This window comes from Dermacentor silvarum, chromosome 11 (assembly GCF_013339745.2).
Source record: "Dermacentor silvarum isolate Dsil-2018 chromosome 11, BIME_Dsil_1.4, whole genome shotgun sequence".
Lineage (NCBI taxonomy): Eukaryota > Metazoa > Arthropoda > Arachnida > Ixodida > Ixodidae > Dermacentor > Dermacentor silvarum.
In genome coordinates this window covers 103,746,188-103,772,310 of record NC_051164.1, presented here as the reverse complement: position 1 = coordinate 103,772,310, position 26,123 = coordinate 103,746,188, and the positions used below count along the sequence as shown (strand labels likewise).

The window sequence follows — 26,123 nt, the reverse complement described above, 5'->3', positions numbered from 1 at the left end:
GTTTGTGAAAAAAAATGTTCTAATTATTTTGCCTGTATTGTTTTCTCTTCTATTGTGTGTACATGTTGTGGTTAGCATCATATATACCTCTATGCATTTTACGTATGTATTCACTCCCACGCCTGTAATAATCCCAGTGATGGATTGACAGTATTTCAAAATTTATATATATATATATATCCGCAGTTAGTGTTCACAACCAATGGAATCAAAATAATTTATTGCTCAGTAAATTGGCGTTTTGCGTGCTCTATAACTTTATGCCGTTATACCACAGCGCTTATACAAGTGTCACGGTCTGTTTCATTTTATTCCTCCTGGAAAGCAGCAATATTGTTATGCTTTTCTTCCTTTCTTGCGACGTATCCAGCCTATGACTTAATGAACGGCATTTTTTTTTCTTTACTTGTAATATATGTGCCCGATCCTTGCGACGTTTTCTTGGTGTGCACACTCTACGCTATTCACTTTTGTCACGTGACAGACGCTAGGCGGCATGAGTGCCCGGCGTCTTTTTGTGCGCACGGTTACCATTCCAGCCACAACAGAAAAATGATGCATTGTGCGTTTACTGAACTGTTGGGATTTTTCTTTATTGATAAATTATGGCCAACAGAATATTTCGATTGGTTCACAGCCGCCCAACTAGACGTAAAGAAAAAAAAAAAAAAGCTACAAACTTCTAAGTATAGAGCAATCCATTGTTCTGTTTATTCCTGGTTTGAAAAGCTCAGCTTCTTCGGCATTTTGATGTCCTGCTCACTCCAAAATTTCGTTTCAACTCTTGCAAGAACTCGCACGGCGCTGCACAAAAGCAAGCTTTCCATAATTTCCCAATTGAAATATCAATATGTCCCATAACTTCCATATCAACTAATCCGATATGAAACATAGGATCCCATAAAAAAGTTTTTCCTATAGGTCATATGATGTTACTGGATATAGGAGTTATGGGTAATACGGTTTTTTTTTTTTTTTCAGCAGGGTTCATCATCATCAACGGCAATCAACTAAAAACTCAAAACGACTCAAAAAAGATCCTTCGCAACGCATCCTTTGCCGGTATAAGCGTACACAGTGAGTATAGCTGGCGTCGGTGGCAGAACCACCGTCTCGCGTTGCACGACGTCTGCTCAGAAGTTGACCGTCTTGCAGACAAGGACCTCGTAGTCGGTGTACTTGTACTCTTTCTGGTAGTAGGGAATATACGCGCATCCATGCGAAGGGTGCACCTTCCCAATGACCAGGCCGTCTTCGATACGGACGCGGCCGATGTAGAGCGGCTCGCCTTTGGACGTAGTGCCACCCTGGATGGCTCCACCGGGCACCCCGCCACCAGATCCCGGCAACCAAGTCAGGGAGTCACTGTCGGAGACGAGTGCCTGCGACCACATGCAGATCTTGATCACGACGATTCTCTATCTTCTCTTTCTATAATTCTTTCCCGTCCCCCAGAGTAGGGTAACCCACCAGACGAATTTCTGGTTAATATCCCTGCCTTATTTCTCTCTCTCCTCCTCCTTGATCACGACGATGTGTTCCGTGGCGCAAGGGTGCATTCAGATCTTCACCACGATGGGTGTTGAGTTGATGGCGATAGCCACAGTCGCAATGCAAGCATATAACCTAAATAAAATGCAGCGTAAAGACGGAGACCCCCTGTAATCTCATCCCATAAGACCTTTAGAAGTTCTAACCTCCCTTCCTTTCCTTCTCCACTCTTTCCTTGCTTAATGCGAGTAGAATTATTAGCTTGCTTGAGCCACTTTGTGTCCAGCCATCCATCTATGGACATTAGAAACACAAAACATCTCGCGGTTGGCGCCAGGAAAAGAAAAACGTAGCCGGAAACACGGGGATAAGTTCGGTCAGACAGTTCCAGAAAAAAAAAAAAAAAAAAAAAAGGTAGTCGATGCACTGCACTTACAACAGGCTGGCGACGGTGATGGCAATCACGAACAAAGAAAAAAAAAGAAGAAGAAGACAGTAGGAAAGCGAGTATTAACCCGATTGCAAAAGGACAGCATGATAGTTCTGCACACCTGGTAGTCGCTGTACTTCGTCTCGACACCATCGTAAGACACGTAACAGGTACCTAGGGAAGGGACCACTTTTCCCGGCAGCACTTCGCCCTTGTGCACGGCGCGAGCCACGAACAATTTGAACTTGCCGCCTTTTTCCTCGCCTCCGGCCACGGCGTTGTGCGGTATGTGCTTTCCGCTGCAGCGAACCCAGTGGCAGGGTGACTTGTAGCTGCTGGCTGAGCAACAAACCGGGAACACCTATTTATCAGTACCTTAAGGTGACACTTAAGAGTAACACTAAAACAGTTTTACATGCGAAACATTTCTTGGCGAACATTTGTCACATTGAGTATGTATCTATCTATCTATCTATCTATCTATCTATCTATCTATCTATCTATCTATCTATCTATCTATCTATCTATCTATCTATCTATCTATCTATCTATCTATCTATCTATCTATCTATCTATCTATCTAGCCAGCCGCCTACGTCTTAGTGCTCTCATGGTCGTTTCGTTAAGCTCCCCGCACAATGCTTCGCATAACATCGATTTCTACGGGGCGTGGGATCTGCAGGCTTTTTTTAGTTTTCTATTGTGACTATTTTCCGTTTTTTTTTTTTTAATGTTTCGTGCCAGAACCACAGCACTAGTGCGTCAGTGCGACGACGTGGCTTTTAAAGTATTTTGTATTTTCTTGTATCTGGCTGAGAATGACGAACACTGATGATGCCTACGCTACGTGCTTCGAATACGGGCGGTCTTTCTCTTTACTAATTTTAATATAACGGAAACGCACAAAAGTTCGGATTGACTCTTTTGCATACCGGGCGTTTGAACGAACACTTTCATTTATAAAAACTGCCTGTGGAAGATAGCACAATTTCTTGTCCATGAGCTAGTCTACTCGAAGAGGCGGACATTGCACAAAAAACTGAAATACACAATCGACGAATTTCCAAAAATATTAGGATTCTAACTAGTTACCCTAAGGCACATATATTGCAATTTACAAATTCTAGCCGCGCAGTTCGCAAGGCAGATCCACTTGGAACGACTTCTCAGGATGACCAGTTCCGAGATTTTAATTCCCCAACTGTGCGGAAAAATGCATTGGCGTTCCAGTTACTTTTTGTGCTTCAATGCATAAAACGACGTTTTGTCAAGAAAGTAAGTTGAACAGCAGTGCATACTTACTGCAAGTTTGACGGCGCATATATCGTAAATGGTGTCACCCACACAATTATTTTCAAGTCGATATGCCTTGCAGTCTCACCCGCTAGAATTGGTAATTTGCAATATGTACCATAATGTAATTAGTTAAAAACTTCATTGATGCTATCTGCCACAGGTAATATAAAGACATTTTTGGAAGTGTTCGCTGAAACACCCTGCATGGAAGAGCACTATAGCCTTCTTTTTAAAGCACCGATAACAAATAACACAAAACTGTGGCTTTGCAAATCTGAAAGTTCTAATGCATAACATAGAAACACTACATTGCGAAAGCATGCTGACAATTCATAGATGATTCTTAGCTGTTTAGTCGTTTCTGCTCAACATACACAACACATTAAGGAACACAGTAGTCAAGATAATATCGAGAATAAAACAAACGAGTACTATACTGCAGAATTCAGACGCGAAGAAGTTAGCGCTCACTAGAACACGTTCCTTTGTTTCTGGCTTCCACAATTCTGGTAATGTCGGCCCGATTTCAGCTCGTACACATAATCTGAGGTATACGTACAACATTTGACGGAAGTTGCGGTACTACATCGTGCATAGTAAGCAAGAACATCACACGCACACACAGCGCAGTAAGGGCTCACTCACCTCCGTAGTCGGACATTTTGTGTCGTCTTCGGTGTGCTGATTGTGATCTGAACGGTGATCGACACGATCCCAAGGAAGGTTCATATATACCACAAGTCGCGCGCTGAGATGACGTTATGTCGATAAACAGACAAGGAACTATGCCGCGCGCTGAAATGATGGCAATATTAGCGCTGATAAACCAACAAGGAACTTATTTTGGCAAGCAGGTATATCGACTGCGTGACTGCGATGATCGATTATCAGTAAGCCGATGGGCCGGAACGATAGCCCAGATTTTTAATGCTAATTTATCTCCATATAACGAAATCTACACTTGCGTATTTCATTTATTAAGCATGAAATGCTTTTAGGTCCCGTTGTCGGCGACCTTCAAGAGACCTTGATCGAAAATCCAGAGCCCTTATCCGGGCACACAAGACGAGAATAGGTGCGAAAACGGAACGAGAACCTGTGAGAACATGCGGGCATCGTGGCGAGTGCAAAACGAAATCATCCCGGCAACCAGTCAAAAGTTAGGAAAATGCGATCTCTGACCCCCAACCCCTTGTACAGGACCGCATTACATACGCTAGTTACTGCCCAAACTAGTTGCAATATACAGGGTGTCCCAGCTAAAAGTAGCCAATGTTTTAAAAACGACGGAGTGTGCTGGGAGGCTCAAACCAACTCAGTGGTGTTGAGGATCGCGTCTCCTAAGCTGCTATTCTGGACATAGTGTTTCTCACTATAATATAGTGAGAAACTCTATAATTCTGGACATTCTGCCATTTTCTTCGAGGCGTGACGTAGGCGTGACGCTTACAAAATGGCGCCGATAGCCCCGATTTGCTTTCGTAACGTGCCGCAAATTTGACGTTGCGCCTAAGAAATTGAAATGAAGGCACTGAACCTAGCGTTCTCGATAAAGCAAAACAGTTTTCCTCCCCAGTAAAAATAACGCAGCTAGCTCAAATCGTACGATTATTCTATCAAAATCGTTTCTCGCTTCCGTCGTCTGCATACGCACAAGCTGTCGTCTGCTTCATTAGCTCGGATGCGTGTCCTCGGGAAACGGAATGAGTCATCGTATACTGGCGTCCACGCACTTGCTTTCAACCTTGAGACAGCATAAGCGACCTTCCAGTGATGATGAGCGCGCGCTCTATAGGCCACGTTATCGCTATCTCGCGAAACGCAATTAAGTGACTCAGCCCGACTCGTCTGGCTGAGAAGCGGGCGAATATCATCGATAGCGTTGCGCGCGCCACAGGCATCCGCTTGCTCGACGCAAGCGCCGGCACTGCCATTTCTTGTTCATTCCGCTGCTTACTCGCACCGCGAGAGGAAACTTCAAGGCGCCGCCTTGCGTACATTTCTTTTTATAAATTAAAAGGTCGCCATCTTCATAGCCTTTGATGACGCGAAAAGTCATTAATATTGATTAAGATACAAACGCAGCAGTGAAAATGCAAAAAGTCGCAGAAGGTTTGTAATGTTCAACCAATATTCTTTCAAATAAACGTGTCTTTAATAAAAATGATGGTTCAAAACACAAATGCCAACACCACCCGAGAGCGATGCAAATGCTATGAGCACGCGTTGTGAACAAAAGATTTTCATGGCCCCAAATGACGGGGAAAATGCGGCGATACGCATGCTTCTCGACTGCCATTGCATGTGGCCGCTCATTACCATAATTTGCGCGGCTCGTCGCACCACAAATTATGGCGGAAAATCTCTGCAATGGCGGCCCAGCGCAACGTCACGCAACGTCAAATTGACGTTCACGAAACGGCCCTTCCTGTGACGCTGTTCACGGGATATTCCTTCAGCCAATCAACAATGCTGACATGCCGGCTATCTTGGAACGCCACCACATATTCGCGAAACTGCAGATGCATTGCACGGGTTTCTGCACGCTACCGTCCACTTTCTTTTTAAAGCGCTAAAGTCGCAATATAGGTGCCAAGGACCACAAAAAGGTATTACTCGATAAAATTTGCAGCTCCACGTCACGTTTCGTCATTCTGATGAAAACGCAAAATCCATTTTGCAAAACTTCCGTTTCCCGGCACAAATTTCAAAACACGTCATCTCCCGACAGCCAATGAGAGAGTAAACATGGCGGATAATGGCGGCGGTGCAGCCGCCATGCGATGCGTGTCGAGAGTAGAGCCTCTAGTCTGCGGTATTTCTTTTTTTTCGTTTTGCAAAGTCGATTAATTATTAAAGACTAATTGCCTAACTTTTTAAATATTGGTTTAACCAAGAATGTGCAAATAGGAAAGTTGTAGATCACATTTAAAAATGCCCGACTTAAGTGTTTGCAACTAAGTACTATTGAAGGAGCTTCTTGTAATTGCCTTTAAAGAAGGCCCCCGAAATACAAAAATAGCGCGTGATAGCGCCACTATTCAGCGCTGCGGGACGGGCTTGGCGTTACCGGTGGCCGCAAGGTACGTGCCAGCAACTTTCGCTATTAAGATATGATCACGAACGAATTGAGGAACATAACAATTGCATTTTCCTTCACGATTAAACAGTTCGGCGGTCAACATTTACTCAAGCCCGAGCTTCATTTATTCTTTTTTGCCTTGTGCGTTCGGGCTTCATTCCACAAGTGGAGCGAATGATATGTTTTGTCACGTCACGTCGAAGCGCGACACACCTTTATCACATAAAGTCCCCATATAAGAAAAGTACCGCCATCTACTCTTTCCTCCGTCGTCATTTTCTTGCTTGCCAAAGCAAGTCGACGGTGGCGGCCCTAGAAAGTCCACGTTGAAACTTTCAGGCCGGGCGCGCGTCGCCGCCGCCGGCGGCAACTGCGGCTGCGCAGAGGACTTTCAGCATGGCTCTGAGGCGGGAAAAAAAATATATATATATATATAAAGAAGTCAAAGCGCACCCTATCATCGTCCAATCAGAGATACAGGAGAGAGCGAAGCGGCGTTGATCAAAGGATGGCGGTACTTTTCTTATATAGGGACTTTATTATCACCGCTGCTCGCTCTGACGCTCGATCGCGACAGGACACCGGGCTGCGTCTCGAAAAAGCATGCAAACAATGTCCTTTACTGATGGGTCATCTGGGGGCACTGAAACAGTGGCGCTACCACGCGGTTGTTTTTGTATTTCACGGGCTTTCTTTAAAGGCAATTACAAGAAGCTCCATCAATGGTACTTATAGTTGCAAACACTTCAGTCGGTCATTTTTAAATGTGATCAACTTTCATATTGCACTTTCTTGGTTAAGCCAATATTTAAAATGTTAGGCAATTAGTTTATACTAATTAATTGACTTTGAAAAACGAAAAATATACCGCAGACTAGGACACACGATCCTCAACAACACTGAGTTGATTTGAGCCTCCTAGCACACACCGTCGTTTTTTAAACATTGCCTTTTAGCTGGGACACCCTGTATATATATATATATATATATATATATATATATAGCTTCCCATTCCTAATGTTTGTTCACAATGTCACTCAAGCTTTAACTTCTTGTACGCTGAACTTTAATTTGTCACTTCCAAAAGCGACGTTCAAAAGGCAGATAAAGTTCACCAGACACTTGATTGTCATTTTTTGGCTCTGAGACAGGGTTGCATGCGGTCTTTTCAACGCATGCAGTCCGTGAGTTCCGCGGCGCGGATGTTGCGCCGCCTCCTTCGACAAATGGCGCCACCCTGCGTGACCATGCAGGCCGACAGCGCCGCGCACCGCGGATGGTTGTTCGGCCGAGACGAGGCTTGCAACGAGGTTCAGTTCAAAGCAGGTTCATTTCGGCTCAGTAAGCCTTCAGACCTGCGTCGCGGCACCATCTGCTTTGCCGGTAGCCATTTCATGCTCACATCTACTCTAGATTACGGGAGAGCCAGCAAATTTTTATTACAGCAGCCTAAATTCCTATAAAGGACGTTATATAAAAAGGGGGAATGGGCGTTGGCAGAGGAATTATTACATAAGCATTGTTTCAAACACAGAAACACAATAGCGAAGAAATAAACCGACAGGAAAAAAAAAACAGAAACCACATAGAGTAAACCGTTAAACTATTAAGGAAGGAGGAACAAGATCGACATTCACAATATTCATCATCATCAACATCAGCCTATTCATGTCCACTGCAGGACGAAGGCCTCTCCCTGTGATCTCCACTTACCCCTGTCTTGCGCTAGATGATTGCAACTAGCGGCTGCAAATTTCCTAACTTCATCATCCCACCTAGTTTTCTGCCGTCCTCGACTGCGCTTCTCTGGGTATCCATTCTGTGACTCTACTGGTCCACCGGTTATCCATCCTACGCATTACATGGCCTGCCCAGCTCCATTTCTTCCGCTTAATGTCAACTAGAATATCGGCTATCCCCGTTTGTTCTCTGATACACACTGCTCTCTTCCTGTCTCTTAACGTTAGGCCTAACATTTTCCGTTCCATCGTTCTTTGTGCTGTCCTTAACTTGTTCTCGAGCTTCTTTGTTAACTTCCAAGTTTCTGCCCCATATGTCAGCACCGGTAGAATCCAATGATTGTACACTTTTCTTGCACTTCAATGCCTGCCGTATGCGCTCCAACCCAATTTTATTCTCCTGTAAATTTCTTTCTCATGATCTATTGACCTAGACAAACGTACTCCTTTAATTGTATTTATTGTACATTTATTTGTATTTATTGTACTTTTATTGTACATAGGTAAAGCAGGAGTAACGTGAAAGAAGAGTTATGTAATTCTATAAAAGAATCAAGTTATCTGATGTATAACGTGTGCCTTTAAAAGAAACCTTTGAAAAATCGACGCTTCAGTTAATTATATGGGGTTCAGTGGCGCGAAAGTGACTATGGCTACGCGGCGCCAAACACAAGGTGTTATAAAATCAAATTTAAAAACAGCAAAAGCTGTAATGCTCTATAGCTTGTGTAAAAGCAAGTGTTTAGAGATTTAAGCGCGTCAAGTAATGGAACTAGTCGATAATCTTCTAAAGCTAAAGAGGGTGTAAAGGTATGTGTAGTTCATATAAATTATGGAAAAGTTTTCGTCTGTATGTTTCAGTATGTGTACATGTAAGTAAAATGTGCACAACTTGTCTGTTTTTGTCGCTTTTCGCATGTTGGTGGGTCATTTCTAAATAAAAGATAGTGTGTGAGGTGTGTGTTCCCAATGCTTATTCGGCATAAAACTACTTCAATAAACCACTCCTCGTGATTGCATGACTTCCACTTGCCAAGTACTGGTTTAGTCATATGCAGCTTGATGTTTACACAATGGTCCCATTCGTGTTGCCATTTTGTCATTAAGGCCTTCCCCAATGGCTCGGATACTATCTTTGCATGGCACAATGCCATGGATGAGCATCTATCCGCTCCTTCATTATCCGGTATCCCAACATGGCTTGGGACACAGCAGAAACGAATTGATCTTCCGTATCTGTTTGAAGTTACCATGCGTAAAGTATCCCCTAGCAGGGGTTCACACTCGGATTTAAGATGTATAGCCTTTAGTGTGCTTAACGAATAAGTGTATATGTCTATTTTCGTGCTTGTCAGCGATAATGTATTTATCTACAGTCCATACTGCATAAACTTCAGCGCATACTTTGGTAATCGAATACTTGTTTCTTAATTTTTTGTTACGGCCCCCACACCCACGTGTTCTTGTGTTTTAGAGCCATCAGTGTAAAATTCCGTGTAATTTTATACTTGCCCTGAAGAGCGCGGTAATCTTGTATTATGTGTTCTTGTGGGTGTGATTTTCTTTAGACGTGTCAATGTCCAATCACATAACTTTGTTAAGTCACACCACGGAGGCAATCGTTGTGGCTTTTTAGTAACCTGGAGGACCTCAAGAGGAATATCACAATCTTGACGGTATTCCTCATGTGGCAAAACAAGCGGCCTAATGCTCGGTTTATTTGTGTAGTGTACGCGTGAGTTGCACTGTGTGACGATGTTGTAGCAGATGTGCTGCGGTGGTCGCTGAATTCTGAGAACGTAGCCGAAGGTCAGTAACGCTCTGCGCTGCTGTAAGGAAGGCTCAATACAGTCAACGTATAGGCTTTGGACAAGTGATGTCCCGTAAGCACCACTTACCAGTCGCAGTCCGAGATCATGTACCGGGTCAAGTCGTGGAATGTATGACTGTCTGGTTGAGCCATAAACTATGCAACCATAGTCTAGAATGGTACACGCAACAGACCGGTAAATACGTAAGAGACACATTCGGACGTAGCACCAGTGTTTATGAGACAACACCTTGAGGTATTCAACACTTTATCTGCCTTAATCATTATTGTGTTCCTTTCGATTACGAACAGCTCAAAAGGCGAGCATTGTCGTCCTAACGTTCGAACAGAGATATGCTGCACTTTTTGTTCATACACTCTAAGAAGAAAAGGAGGAAATGGGGTATTGTGGTTACTCCTTTAGGGGAGGAACTGATCTGCCACAACCATTCCTCCCTTTAGGGGGTAAGTGAGAGGGGATGAACTGTTACTCCCCATGTGGAGGACTAACAGTTGCTCTTTTCCGATGCTCCTCAAGGGAGTAACGGTTATTCTTTCCGGTGCTCCTCGAAGATGGAATTAATTAAATTAACCATTTATTCGCTAATAAAAAAAATTACCTGGGCGAAAAAAAAAAACCACCGGCAAGTAGGATTCGAACTCACGTCCTCTCGCTTACAAGTCGGGTACTCTAACCACTTCACCATGGCAGCTCGGTTGACAAGTCAGGTTACCGAGTCGAGGTTAACCAGCTTAACGCAGGTGCGGCAATAACAGAAGAGACTCGGCATTTGGTGTATGCTATGCCGGGAGAGTCTAACGTTGCGCATACTTACAAATCTAAGCGAAAGAAAGCTGCCCGATTATTCTTACGGTGATTTAAACTGAGACATTACGTGATCTTCGTGTATATAGGCCAAACCCCATATGCGCGAAAATGCGCGCGACGGCGACGAGCGACGCGACGTAGATCGCCTTCGCGCAAGCTGTCGCTTGCACGGGCAAACCCCATTCGCGCGACGGCTTCAGCGAGCGATCTCCATTGTTGCTGGCATGAGGGCGTCTACTCGTACCAAATGAGGCGCGTTGACAGCGGTACGCAGTGTAAAATAATATGTTTTGTTGCACAGTAACACAGAACATTTTTTATCATTGCCCTGCAGTATTGTTTTTATATGCAAGTGCTTTATTTACATTACTTTACTTGCTCGCTGTGTGCACGTGACTCGGGCGTAGAGGAGGAGAGGAGGACATGGCAATCGACGAAAACCGCGCGTGGAGACAACCGGCAGTACGTCACTGCTGTACATCCTGTTCCGGTGTTTTACTATTGGCTGCTTGAGCACAGCCCTTCCGGGCGACGGGCGACGGATTTCAAATTTGAGAAACCGAGCGATCGCGCGATTTCGACCACGCGACACGTCGCGCGAACGGCCTGTTTCGTCGCTCATACCGTCGCTCGTCGCTGTCGCGTGCATTTTCGCGCATATGGGGTTTGGCCTTATAGCGAGCGCAAACGGGGCACGCAAGACGACAGAGGACAATTTCTCTATCGCTTAGCGTGCCCCTTTTGAGCTACACATCGCTTCAGTTTATAATCTCTTTGCAACGAAAGGAACTGCTTAGGTACTAGTGGCCAAGAAAATCTGGCAATCCATTTGACTTGCGCGCTTAATGCGTATCGTTCACTTATGGTGTGCACACACACGAAGTGCACGGCTCTTCAGATTCCACCTTTTAAATTTCAGGCAATTTTCTCACGAAGATGCAAAGTGCTGCTTTACATCTAGTTCAGATAGACAGTACACGAACTTCCAACTATTCATGATATATAGACAATACCGCGTTCGCCGCATCACTCCACGAGACGGACGAAAACAGCAAAGTGCATGGGGAGTAACTGTTGCAGTTCATCCTCGCCGTTGCTCTCTTTCGGACCAGGGATCGTACACTTACTCTCCAAAATTTGCACACGCCACGCACACTCCTGCAGTTACTCCTTTGAGGGACGAAAGTGCCGTTTTTTGGACTAACTGTGCAGTTACTCCCGTTTTCCCCGGAATACTTCTTAGAGTGTAGCACGCATTTCTTGGAGTTTTTCTTGAGCGCACACCTTTTGTGGGGATACATAAGCACTTTAATAACAATCTACCTTCAAACGCGGCACAGAAGTGGCAGCATACTTGGGAGAGCAGATGCTGCCAAGCAACAAATTGGTTTTATATCACAGCGACAGTTTCAGTGGCTTTGGTGTTGCTGGCTTTGCCTGCTACAGGACCATGTGCGAATGAACTTGCTCGAAGTGAATGGCCCTCTGGTGTCCATTCGCCATCGGAAGACTTTCCAGGGTATGACGTCGGATACCGCTGAGCTAAACGTTTTCGCGAACAAAATGTTTTCCGCAACTTTATACGCTAGACCCGTAAAATAGAAGAACAAGCCCGAATTCATAAACATCACGAAAAGTTCGGGAAAGTTGGCAGGTATAAGTATCGGTGTCTAATTACGTGATGTCAGCTTCTTTGACTATTCACTTATATGGCACATGATCAAACGCTTTCTTTAAAAAATTATGAACATTTTATATTCGATTATCTTAGTTCACGTATGCAGCAATGAAGGTCCGTAACGAGATCGAAGAATTCTGTTTTACAGGAATGTTTTTGTGTGTGTGCTAAAAACAGTGCTGGTTGTCTAAAAGCAAGTTGTTGGCGTTTGAATGAGTCATATTGTGCAAAGAAAAAAAAAAAAGAGTGTGTTCTAACATTTTGTAGCAAATACAGGTGAGTGGTATCGAACGGTATACTTGTTAGGACTCGTTCTTTTAACAGATTGATTATAGCGATGAAACGAATCATTTTCGAGTCAACAGCAACGCTCGAGGACCGCTGAAAGAGTGATAATAATATAGCCGAGACATGCTTCGGGATTTTGAGGAGTTTAGCTTTAATATCAGCAGGGAAACAGGGCTAGAGTCAAGTTGCAGCGGCTAAACTTTGAGGACTATAGTCCTCAAAGCATGCCGGGCGTATACGCCTGACATGCTTATGGTTACCGGCACATGTGGGCGGCAAGTCGCTAAATTAGTGACCTCAATAACAGCCTCGAGAGAGTTATATATGGAGAAACAAGATGTTCCACATTCGCCCCCCCCCCCCCCCTCCCCTATGGCTTTAAGTGGCGCTGGCCAACACTACCAGGGCTATATCTAGTGAAAATAAATACCCAAGTTAGTGGACGGATTGCTAGCCGTCACGGTAGCACAAGTGGTAGTGCAACGCACGCATTATGCGGAGGTTAATTATGGGCTCGGCTCCCACATATTTTCCTCGGCTTACATTTCCCTTTTATTTATTATTTTCTACATTTCAATTTTTATCCGCAGCTAATTTCCTCGATGCTTTCCGTGGCTTCAATGCCTGTTGGCTCTGTATAGTCATGAGTAACAAAAATCTAGCCCCTCGGTATCCCTCCTTCTCGCGTTTATATATATATATATATATATATATATATATATATATATACTGGATTTTTCAATGGGCCACGCGTATTTAGAAAAATCAGAAGCACAACTTCGCGGTTATCTTAGGTTTATTTACCCAACAGTTTCGGTCGGTGGACCGACCTTTTTCAAGGGACCCTTGACCCTATATTATATATATATATATATATATATATATATATATATATATATATATATATATATATATATATATATAAAAGCGTTAACGATATGCTGGAGTAAATGTTAGCCTGGTTGATCACCTGACATGCTACTCCAGGTGCTTTATACATACACATTGATCAATTTAACATCTCATTGTGTGAAGCAAGTGCAAGCACACGGGACGATTTGCCCAAGAGTTCACACAAGACGTGGCGCAATTTATGTGGGGTAGTTGAAAATCACTGCCTAATATTACAATGCATTTCGGATGTACGCAGAACACGTATTTTATTGAGTCACGCGAATGATCCATGTAGACCGCCTGACGACACGGAGGTGGTAGCGAGACCTGCGATACACGTGTAGTGCCCTTATTTCGAGACGTAACCTACGATTGTTCGGGCGGCGTATCAAACGGAAGTGAGCGTTGATTAATCGTTCCGCATTCCGATAATTACACCTACTCCCCGTACTATCACTCCAGTTTGTGAGATTAATTCTCACGTTCACAGGGAAAGCGTCCACCATTTCCAACATCCAAGGTCAGCCATGTTTTCGTGCCGATAATTTAATATCAGTTGTATACATTTGTGCATTTATGTATGTAGGTTAGGGGGATGACGCCCCAGGAATGTGCGAGCGAAAGAGATAACGGGCGATTACTATCCAGGCTTCAACAACGCAGCAGGCCTAGTCACTCAGGAAAACGAGCGACCTTGGCCGGCTACCTCAAACAAGCCGATTGAAACACTTTCGGTTGCACTCGTATCACTCAAGGCACTCACATGGGTGCGTTTACAACTGTTTTTTGTTTCCATGAGTTCCCTAGTTACCAGTGTCTACACGCGGCTTTCTTCTTCTAATGATTCGAATGATTGGAATGGCGATTATATTCTTCATAAGCGACCGATAAATGTACTGACAACCTTCGCGAGTGTTACCCGGAAATCGCGCACAAATCTCCATCGGCAATCATGGGGATCGACATCGGTAATATAGCGATAAAACGTATACAAAGCTTATATTCGGCGTATGTGGTTTTAACAAATATGAAATGGAAAGCAGGAACAGCATATAGGCGGGTGAGAGGGAGGGGGTGGGGAGACACACATCAGTGACTCGTAAGCACACTCATTACATCAACGTACACAAATCTAGTTCCTCTTTGGCTTATCTGCACAACCGTTAACTTCACTGTGAAGGTCTCGGCAGCAGTATATATATGAGCTTAACTTCATGTGCGAAGCATCGCTGAACCCCAACTTCACCTCAAAAGGGAGAACAAATGGCCGACTACGAGAGTAAGTACCACATCTGTACGCATCACATCTTGCTGAGCCCAATTCCTTTTTCCTGCATTTTCGCTGCATGCTAGCTCGCAGGTTCTCGCAGGTTCTCGCTCGTCTGGCTTAAGTTAACACTACGTGTAGTTTTTCTTCCAGGCTACGTAACTATCTTCAAACTAAACTCTAGCGCTTGTTCAAACAGCGTCACTGTTAGCCATGTTTCCTTGTCTTTTATATGTTTATTTATGTATTCATTTATTTACTTATTCGTATGGCCATCTAATGACACTCGGATATGACAGCAGTGGATAAGGCAGAATTACGTACGAAAAAAAAAAAAAGACTGCATATGCTCAAGCAAATCCTGCACTAAGATATCATACGGTAACTGCCGAAGTGCGCCTTATAAGTTGTTCCACAGCGCAACAATAATAAAAAAAAAGACGAACTGATAACAGTCTAAATAAGGGGTGACTGGCCTAATATACAAGGCGTGCATTCGACGCGAGTGACATGTGCTGTCACTCGCAAAGGAAATAACTCACAAAGGAAATGGGTACACGAATACATAATGGCCCATTGATATTCTTATGCAGACCGAAAAGGTGCCCGATTTCCAGCAAGTCAAGCCTCCCCCCCCCCCCCCAAAAAAAAAAAAAAAAAAAGAGAAAAGTATAGAAACGCGCATAGAACAAATTTCAGAATCACCGGCTATGCCATTGATGTAGAGACGTTGCATATTTTTTTCTTAATTCGTTCGAGTCAGCCTAGGTATATCTTGAGTATTATGAGGCGCCCAGACTACCGAGGCATATGTTTTGTAAGTCAGTTGGTCAGCTTGTAATTTTTTGTGTGTTGCAAGTTCTCGTGTCTTGTGAATTGTGTGTTTAAGATATCCCACTTTTATAAGAGTCATTACACCTGATAAATCGACATATCTGCGCCGGTTAAGATCGAAAAAAAAAAAAAAAGGTTACACTGAGACATCAAAATTCATCTAAGTGCTCCTACTGACCATTATTTTTATACAAAAAACAAAGCTGCACTTTCTTGCTGGTGAATGTCACTGAAGCCGTTTTTTTTTTTACGAGTTATTCTCTATTGGTCACGTGTTGCTATATTTTGAAAACCGCGAAAGTTAACCGTTCAGTGTCAGGTGGTCATCGTGTTAGTGCTATGCGTACGTGTATACGACGCAGCTCTTGATAGACTGGACATTCTGAGACAACAGGAAGTTCTAGGCCAGTGCTCCCAAAACAACTCCGCGCAAAAGGTCATATATCTGCCCTGATGAAGTTCCTAACGTCTATAGGTAACGCTGCCTGCTAATGTTGGATATTGGAAGTGGCTTACTTGATTTGTGTTGCTCTCCTTTTTAAGCGAAGCTCTATAGGCTCCCAAGTGTCGACGCTGAAAAGTGGGCCGATCTTGGTGATAGTGCGATCTTGGTGACCAAGCTCAATGGCACATACCAGGGACAAAAACGACAAAAAAGAGAGAGAGAGAGAGAGAGAGAGAGACAGAGAGAGAGAGAGAGAGAGAGAAATCACCACGAATGTCAGATACACACACGACAAGCTGCGCTTACCCCCATTTTCTCGACAGGGGAAGGGCTGGTGATTTTTTTTTGTCCCCCCCTGCAGAATAGCCAACCAGAACTAAGTCTTGTTATAGAAGTGCTTTGACGAGGTCTAGTTTCTACGGCACCAATTGATGGTTTTAAGTTTCGCTGCTTAATAGGCGCACCCGCACACTAACACTGACGCGTAAAATACGAAAGCAACACAGTCTCTGCGCAATGTTTATTCATTCGCTTGACGCCCGTCACACCAATGCTATACGTTTGACAGACAGTGTAAAAAAGTGTACATAGGTGCAGTCAAGTAAATGGGCAGATGTTAGAAATACGGGACCCAGAGTTAGGCGGTGTAAGAGTACAAAAAGAACGCAAAGAAAGTATGAGTTTCAATTAATATTAGTATAAATATTAATCTATTGTCCTGATGCATCATTATAGTTGCTTTATATGTATAAAGCCATTGCATTTCTGTTATATCAAGTCATGTAAATGATCTACACATGTGTTTTGTTGCTGTATATGTACTGGATGTGTGTGCTGCTGGCTGTAACAGGGAGCCAAGGCCCCGTCAGGCCTATCGCCTTTTGCCTTGGCTACCCCTTTCGTTTGAAAGAAATAAACACTCAAATCAAATCAGATTCGAAGAGAGTATTAAAATTTCTGACAGACGCGTACTGGGGGAACTCCGTCCGAATCAACATTTCTGCGTTCATTTATTTACGACGTAAATGAAGTTAAATTTTGACTTGAATATAATGCAAAGGGCCTATATTGATTGGAGTTTGTGTTTTCGCGTAAGCTAAGCTACTTGAGTACGCGATTTGCCTATCAGATGATGGCACAGTAATCAGCATGGAACCAAAAATGAATCCATGTACCGCACTCGTAACACCACAGATGTCAATCGAATTAATAGAGTTGCTACAGCGCAAGGTCTGTCCACCTCGTGTTTGAGTGTCATTTTTCCTGTGTATGCGCCAGCTAAGCAGCGCGGCTTTTACTATCAAGTACTACTACTATAAAATATTCCCCAAGATAATTTCCAACAGAATTTCCAACAAAGACTGGCTTCAGGAAGGGATATTCTACAGTGGATCACATCCATGTCATCAATCAGATAATAGAGAAATCTGAGGGCTGCAATCGACCTCTCCATATGGCTTTCACAGATTATGAAAAGGCGTTTGATTCAGTTTATATACCAGCAGCCATAGATGCAATGCGTAATCAAAGAGTACACAAGGTATACGTGAATATCTTGGGAAATATCTACAAAGATACCACAGCTACCACGGTTCTTCAGAAGAAATATAGAAAGTTACCTATCAATAAAGGATAAGCCTTCGTCCTGCAGTGGACTTAGAAAATAGGCTGATGATGATGATGACTACTAAATCCGTATGAACGCTTCGGTGCCGCATCGGTTAAGCTAGCGGCATCTACCGCATAGAGTTTCAGGCTAAAGCATACTACAGAGAACTGTGGTGCAGCAATCGCCCAGATACTACGGCAATGATGGTTAATTAGTACATGGATTTGTCTAATATGTTCGTACTTGTGTCTTCAGACGTTCTTATGGATTCGTTTACTCGGCTTGATCTGCCCTACTAGGCTTAAAGTTTGAAGCAGTCTTATTTTTCTAAACGCAGAAGGCAACAAGACTGCCCACGTGCGTAATTATTGCGAAGTATCTATAACGCAATTTTTAGTTGAAAATTATCAATTGACAGAGTCGCAGAGCCGTTTCGAGCCAGATGGACGAAGTATAGGAAAATTATGTACTAAATTCTAACCATAATTCCGATGTTGGCTAAAAAGCCATTCTTGCAGCTCGCATAGACGCCCAACATCAGAGTTACCTTTAATACTCAAACCTTCCGCATACCTGAAATTGGTTTGATATAAGACCTTGCGCGACACACTCCGCAGAGACGCAGTACAACCCCGCATGCCACTGGGTAGTCTGTAAAGGCTCCGAGATACCGAGCAACGCGGTGGCCGGAGGTGACGACAAAGGAGGCGAGGTGATATACGTGGGGCGAGCCCTGTGCAAGGGCGACCTCCTGCCGGGGAAGGTGGTCCGCTCCCGGAGCGTCTGCTACGTCTCCAATGGAGGGCTCGAGTACTCGTCCGGCGATTACCAGGTAGGTACGGCGTGCTTAACTTCGCCCTAAGGCGTTGCGCTGCTGAGCACGACATCGCGGGATCGAATCCCGGCCGCGGCGGCCGCATTTCGATGGAGGCGAAATGCAAGAACGCCCGTGTGCTTGCGTTGTAGTGCACGTTAAAGAAACCCAGGTGGTCAAAATTAATCCGCAGCCCTCCACTACGGCGTGCCTCATAATTACAACTGGTTTGGCACGTAAAACCCCAGAAAGAAGAATTCGCCCTCGATAGGCGGTGCCCAAATCCACGGAGCAGCGATATGTCACTCTCAGGGCAACAGAGTAATCTCGAAGGCCATGATATTGCTAATTGCAGGCGTCGGAAGTGATTGTGGAGCCAGAAACACGTCAGAGACGCCATGTTTGAGACTTCACTTATGCCACTCTCTCCTTCCTTTTTTAAAAAAATTTTTTTCTGAACGAGTTCGATAAGGGGATCCGAACGGGTGCGACATTTTCTTAGTTACAGCCACCCGTGACAGTCAATGAGAGTCAGAGAAAGCTATAGGGGAGGTGAAATGTTGTGTTTAATTGAAATGAAGACATAATAGGGTAAAAAGAAATGAAAGTGGACGAAACTAACTTCACGAGTATCGTCTGCAACGTTGCATACTCGTATACAATAAGCGAAACGTCAAGCATTTTATTGCGTTGTAAGTAATATTCTTATCATTCTTCGTGTTTCAATATGACACAACTACCACAACCGCCTTTTACTATAATCTATACCTCAGGTGCGTTCACCATCCTCTCATCTTTAAAAGGCTTCAGGCAGAACATAGACGTTCTCATTTACCTACCTACGAATGCGGCGGCATGCTAAGAAAACACGCTCAGAAGTACCTGCACCATTTCGGCACGCTAAGCGAGAAATGCCGTTAACACCAAATGTTCTCCTCTGCGCTCCCGAACAACTTCGAACACAGAGGCATTCGACATTTGAATGAAACTGTGGGTCTTAGCGCCCCGAAACTTCCCAGTGGGTAGCGATAGACGCCCAGCTTGAGGGTCAAATTTTCCTGTACCATAGAGTTTCCTACCAAAAAATTCCCCGACGATATCGATACTCCCTAATTCGAAATTTGCAGCGCAGCTCTATATACATGTTTTAATTCCGCGATATATTGGCTCGCGTCTGCAGCGTGCCTCGTGCGGCACGCTGCAAACGGAGCGAAGTGTGCACGCGTGAATGACTCGCTAATCTGGAGATCGCGAAAGGCAGGACGCGTGGACGCGATTCACAGCTGCCGCCGCGCACAGACTTTCGCTCATGCTTTCGTTTCTATATTTGCTATCGGTGGCGTCATCAGTGAAAAGATGACGCGCACTACTCTGGCGCCATCCCGTAGCCATCAGTCACCATGCACAGAGCCCGTCTGGCGCGGCACTGCGCTTTGCTTCTCACGCATTCGCCATACTCTCCTCCTCCTCCACTTTCCTCATCGCGCTCTCCTCGGTATCGCCATCTTTCATCCTTCGCAGCGCTCCGCGTTCGCTTTTTAATCCTTCGCCGTGTTCGTTCGCTCGGTTACGAGGGACGCCGACGCTCACCGCAGGAACCGCCGCCTAAGATCTGAGCTCTAAAATGACTAGAGAGAACATTGGTGCTGTTGTGTGCTTCTATACAAAAATGAAATTTGTGGTTTTTACTTGCCAAAACCACCATCTGATTATGAGGCACGCCATAGTGGGGGACTCCGGATTAATCGGGACCACCTGGGGTTCTTTAACGTGCACATAAATCTAACTAGACGGCCGTTTTCAGCATTTTGCTGCGTGCGTGTGTCACACATTATATATATATATATATATATATATATATATATATATATATATATATATATAAGGCAATGCATTTCTCCGCAAAGTTCGGGAATTCATATCTCGAAACTGGTGTGATCCTGAGAAATGATTCCAAGTCGATCCGCCCTGCGAACTCCACGACTACAATTTGTAAATCAGCAGCTCGAAAGTTTAGGTAATGGATGCTTGATTCCTGGTGCAAGGGATACGAGGACATGTTCAAAGACAGAATAACCATCTTATGATCGGATAAACCTTCTTCAACAAGACAATCATTCACATACGTTGTCAAAGCACTGGAAATTAAAATAAGATCAAGTACAGAAGAGCTTGTTGTACACACCCTAGTAAATTCCTTAACTATCTGAGTCAAATTGTATGAAAATAATAAATCCAAAAATACCTCAGAAGAAGTGACATCTGTGTTTCCGGCCACATATGAATCCCAATCAATAGCTGGAAGATTAAAATCACCTAGTAACAGTATGCCGTCTTGTTTTTTCATGTACGTTTCCATGAATTGTTTAAGTTGCAAGATATGTTCCACAGGAGAGTTCGGAGCTCTGTATACCCCTCCGACGAATACAGTTCGATTGTTCAGTTTTGTTTTAACCCACACTGCCTCAATATCACCTGGCACTTCTAAAGGAGAGAAAACGATGTTTCGCTTGACGAGAAGAGCCACGCCTCCACCTTTCCTATCTCGATTCCTTCTAGCCAACGTGTAACCAGGTGGGGAAATTTCGCTATCAGGTATGTTTTTTGTAACCAAGTTTCCGTAATTACGGCAATATCAGGTTCATGATCACTAAGTAAAGCTTCAAGCGCGTGTGCTTTGTTTAACACGCTTCTCGCGTTTGCGTTAATTATTTTGAAGCCTACATGTTGAGCGGGTATATGTCAATTATCTCTTGTTCCTGAATGACTTCCCAGCTTGCACCTTTCCTCAAGCTCTTCATTCCAGCTGTACAGCGTGTTTACCCTCAACTTAACAAAAACAAGCTTTACCTTTTTTTTCCTGCCTTCCTTTCATCACTTGCCGAGTTCCATAGCTTTTATTGCGATAGCAATTATATGGACACTTAAACCGGATTTCTGCCGTCGGCGTCGCCGTCGCCGTGAGGTTCCGTATAGATTCCAAGGGCGATAAAATCGTCGCCACGCGCCGTATGCGCGAGCGAAAGCGCGCGGGGGACGCGCGCTATCACGGAGGGCGAACTCCCCGGCGCGCTATCACGGAGAGCGAACGCACGGCGGAAAGCAAACGCGACCGTCGTGCGGAAGGCCGTGGGGGTATGGGAGGAAGGGAGGCGGGGCGGCGCTGTGCTCGGCACCAAAGGCGTATCTTGCCAGCTCAATCTCCCACGCGAAAGCATGAAAGCGGGAAGGCAGCGCGGGAGGGAGGGAGGGGGGCAGCTTCTCTGGCAACAACTTCTCCTCTGCACTTTGCCCGGCGGTGCCGGTCGCCCGCACCGTCTCTTATCTCCACACGGCTCTGACCTTTGTATGCACTGTGCATTCGCCGCTCAGTTTCCGTTGAAGCGATAGACCGCGCGAACCTGCGCTTGCTGCCAGCGTTTTGACAATCGTTGTCTGCGGTCATTCAGTGTGATCTATTCATGTTTGCTTGTGCGCGCTGACACCACGATTGTTAATTCAGCTAGTAAGCGAATGTGTCCAAGTTTATGCAGCCGATAAAACCACTATCCCTACTCCGAATAGCTCTCTACTAATTTGCTATCGCAATCGATGCTTCGCCTTTCGGGCGAAACTGCGACATTTTTTGTCGTATTCCCTGTACTGTTTTAGAGAAATCCTCGCTGATACTGTAATCAGTATCTTTCAGTTTTGAGCAATTCTGCAGAACATTTATTTCTACAGTCTGCCACCCTCAAGATGACAGGACGAGTTCTACCAGAAAGCTTCTTACCTAATCCGTGAATTCTATCAATAGAACTCACATTCACTTTCAGAGTAGCGTTAAAGATATCGTCTTTTACTTTTCTTACAAATGTTTCTTACATATACAAATATGTACAATTTACATATTTACTTACAAATAAACACCAATTAACGAATACTTCGAGTAAGACCATAATCAACCTTAATTCTCCTTAATCTACCTTAATCTACCCTAGTACTCCTTAATGCACCTTAATCCTTTTTAATCCGCCTTAGTCGACCTTAATTCACCTCAATGCACCCGAATCCACTTTAATCAACCAAAATTCTCCATAATACACCTTAATCAGACTTAGTCCACCCTAATCCTCCTTCATTCACCTTAATTGGTGGATTGGTGGGTAGACTGTGACGTAACGGTCATCCATCACTGGTTTTGACACTTGTGTTAAGGAACCTACATACATAGGCTACTGTGGAGTCAGTTTTGTCGACTCCACTTTTTTATACACATCCTATCAACGCACGCACTTTAGGTCAGAACCTAGCCATATACAGTTTCGATGTAGAAACTAGGTTTTTTTTTATTTCTTTTTTTTTTACCGTGCTTCAAAATCACGGTACAATCGAGCATTTTTTGCATTCCACCCCATTCGAAATCCTCGAATTACAAAACCTCCGCTTCCTTGACAATGCTGTTTGTTTTCGCATCAATACAGTATAATGATACGTTCTCCTGACTGAATTCTCCGCTGTTCTTAAAGGCGCTGGTCTGCCGCGGTGCGTCCCTGGCGTGGCGAGTGGCGTCTGACGGTGCCGTGCCGAGCGGAGCCATCCAGGGCGGCGTCACGAAATCGGGAGAGCCGCTCTACATCGGCCGCGCCCATCACCAGGGTCTGCTGCTCATTGGCAAAGTGCACCCGTCGCACAAAACCATGTACATTCCTTACGACAAGAAGGAGTACGGATACGCCCAATACGAAGTGCTGACGCTGAAGACGCTCAACCTGTGAGATTACGAGAAACAAGACCAACTCCACACGCACGACAACGTTCTCGCAGCAGCCCGCAAGCGACATATCGCCGGCAAGCAACGCGTTTCCGAGGGCCGCGCACATTTGCTCTTCCACGGCCGCCTTTCTTTTTATCCAGCGGCCGTGGCTCTTCGAACAATGGCTGGTTGAGCAATGGCGCAAACGTTCATGGAGCCGTAAATAATGGAGGAAACAAATCTCATCATTGCGAATTTCCTTATTTCTGTTGAAGAGCGACTTCGTGTTTGAACGCATCTTTTAATATATTTAAAGAGATATTATTAACTTAAAAATTACCATTACCGGCGTTCTAAGTACATATCTATGCAATTAAATTATTGGTTGCTGTGCGACACAGACATATGTGTACACATACATGCATACATATACAGTCAGGTGCTGGCCTCAAATTTAGCAGACATGCAATTATATAGGCTATAAATGTTCAATTCACCTGCGGCTTTATGCTGGTTCTGCAAGCGCTGTCCGTCTTCTACAATTTTCATTCTGCTTGTTGCTGATATCTTGCGTAAGTGCTTCGGGTACGTCGTCTCTATAGTGTGTGCGGCGTGCAAGAGGTCGGATGAAGACCCTCCTTTGGTATTCCTATGATTACTTATAATTAAAAAATAACGTATCCTTGGTATTATTAGTAAAATATACATGTAAGACGTTCTCTGCTGGTGGCGGCTGTAAAAGAGGATGAGGTCAATTTTTTTTTCCAACAACACTTTCCCAATCTGTATCGATGAAAATAAATGTTTTCATTATATATACAACTGTCTGAATCATAAATCTCTGGTACACATTTTCAAGCAATGAAATATTCACACGCCACCCTATAGAGCAGTTGGAGACTGCACTGCTCAGCTCAGACCAGGATCTCCAACTCCGGGTCGTCCAGATGGCCGTATAGACGCCGCCAAAGCGCAAGGCCTATAGCCGCCGCCTGAGGAAGAGGACGGGCCCTGTCACTCTCCTCCTCCGTGAGCCCCATCTCGGACAAAATAAAGTTTACTTCTGCTGCTACTACTGAAAACTTATGTTGTCTTCTTTCACGAACACTGAGAAACAGAAAGAGCAGCAGTTTCTCATACGTCATCATCATTAGTACAGAAGGAGGTCCCGGAGTTACAAAAACTGTCAGGGGGACCTCCTATTAGGAATTTAACAATACAGTTATTAATACATCATGTCAAGGTAGCACTGAAAAACATCAGAATACACGAAGTAAATGCAGCGAATAATCAAATACAAGAAAGGTTCTTACAATAACTGAAGTTCAAGTCAAATACAAATTGTCATATACAATCGTTGTTGCCGTTGACGCACGACCACCTCATAAAGACCCACATCGCAGTTGAAGCAATAAGAATGCACGTAAGGCACCTTGCACGGACTCCTTGCCACCATCTAGCCTCTCTACCTGCGGAGAGACCACACGCCTCGCTCTGCCGAATGGTATCCGCACATCGTGAGATTATACCATCTTGCTTCACACCTGCCGCGAGACCTTCCACTCCTCCTTGGTGCCTCATTCAGCCAACGATCAACCTGACAGTAGTACCTGGCGTCCGGAAAAAAATCAGATATGTAATTTCCGGCTCTTAAACAGCTTACCTTACTCCTATTATATGAAAAGTACCGGAATTACACCCACATATACACCGACGGTTCCGTCTTGCAGAACAGCTCTACCGCCGCTGTCGTTATTACAGAAAAAAGCCACCACTATCAAAATGAAAACATCTCACTTGACAACGTCGACAGCAGCAGAACTGGCAGCGCTTCGAGTCGCACTACATTTTATTAATGATGAACCAGCACACAAATGCGACTCGAAGACGGCACTGCACAGTATACTGTCAGCCTTACGGCGCGGTCCACAGGAACAACTGGTTTTCGAAATCACAGAGGTCATACACCACCTGACTGAGAAAGGACACGAAATAATCTTTCGGTGGCTGCCAAGTCACTGTGGCATTATTGGCAATGAACGTGCCGATCAAGCTGCTCGTTCAGCTCATGAACAAGACAACCGCCTATCGATCCCGCTGTCTAGGACAGATGCTGCAAGGATGCTCCGCCTGCTTGCACGCCAATGCACTTCATCAGACTGGAATAAACCACATTTTATGCACACCCGATTATACACCTTGGATCCAACGTTAAGCCTTCTACTTCCAACAAGACTTCCCCGAAGAGATGCGACCCTTCTGTGTAGGCTATGGTTGGGCGTCGCGTTCACCAATGCCTACGCGTTCCGCATAGGGATGGCCGACAGCGCAGCATGTGACAATTGTGGGGTCGCGGAAACGATTCGCAATGTTCTTTGTCAGTGCCCACAATACAGTGTGCAGAGACAATCGCTCTCCGTCGTGCTGAACCAGTTGGATGACCAGCCGTTATCGGAAGAAACAATTCTGCAACATCGACGCGACTCAACATCGCATCAGAAGGCCGTGCAAGCGCTCTTGCGGTTCCTGAAGTCCACTGGCCTGTGTGAACGACTGTGATTGAACGCCTGTGTTTTTTTTTCTGTTTTTTTTTTTCGCGCTCTCTCTCTCTCTCTCTCTCTCTTTGCACTCTCTCCAACCCCTTTATCCCCCACCCCAGTGTAGGGTAGCAAACCGGACACTGACTTCTGGTTAACCTCCCTGCCATTCCTCTCTCGCTTGCTCTCTCTCTCTCTCTCTCTCTCTCTCTCTCTCTCTCATATACAATCGATTTACGCGAATTGAACAAATAGAAAGAAAGGAGGAAAGAAAGAAAGAAAGAAAAAGAAAGGAAGAAAACATGTCTTTCCCGAGCCCAGGGTCGCTGAGTTACTTTCGTGAGC

The 26,123-nt window shown here is 44.6% G+C and overlaps 2 protein-coding genes across 3 annotated transcripts; one reads left to right on the top strand and one right to left on the bottom strand.

Moving 5' to 3' along the window:
- Window positions 1-213: 213 nt before the first annotated feature.
- Window positions 214-24,131, bottom strand: LOC119433277 (natterin-4). Of its 2 annotated transcripts, none has more exons than XM_049659196.1 (3): window positions 23,739-24,131; window positions 2,043-2,260; window positions 214-1,382 (listed from the first exon to the last, which is right to left on the bottom strand). In XM_049659196.1, the coding sequence occupies exons 1-3, from the start codon at window positions 23,947-23,949 to the stop codon at window positions 1,134-1,136; spliced, it is 678 nt and encodes a 225-aa protein (XP_049515153.1). In that variant the 5' UTR covers window positions 23,950-24,131; the 3' UTR covers window positions 214-1,133. The 2 variants fall into 2 exon arrangements, with proteins under 2 accessions (XP_049515153.1, XP_037556352.1); XM_037700424.2 differs by lacking the exon at window positions 23,739-24,131 and adding an exon at window positions 3,863-4,101.
- Window positions 14,708-23,576, top strand: LOC119433279 (natterin-3-like). Its single transcript, XM_037700426.2, has 3 exons — window positions 14,708-14,816; window positions 18,310-18,524; window positions 23,015-23,576. Exons 1-3 carry the CDS (start codon window positions 14,801-14,803, stop codon window positions 23,261-23,263), a joined length of 480 nt encoding a protein of 159 aa, XP_037556354.1. The 5' UTR covers window positions 14,708-14,800; the 3' UTR covers window positions 23,264-23,576.
- Window positions 24,132-26,123: the final 1,992 nt, after the last annotated feature.

Bases quoted from the DNA above. Each gene is read 5' to 3' on its own strand.
- LOC119433279 (XM_037700426.2), top strand. The intron at 18,525-23,014 runs GTAGGTACGGCG...CTGTTCTTAAAG, and splicing joins ACTCGTCCGGCGATTACCAG to GCGCTGGTCTGCCGCGGTGC.
- LOC119433277 (XM_049659196.1), bottom strand. From the start codon at position 23,949: ATGTATATTTTACTAATAATACCAAGGATACGTTATTTTTTAATTATA. The intron at 2,261-23,738 runs GTGAATTGAACA...TTTGTTGCTCAG, and splicing joins GAACCAGCATAAAGCCGCAG to CCAGCAGCTACAAGTCACCC. The intron at 1,383-2,042 runs GTGTGCAGAACT...ATGTGGTCGCAG, and splicing joins CGAAGTACAGCGACTACCAG to GCACTCGTCTCCGACAGTGA.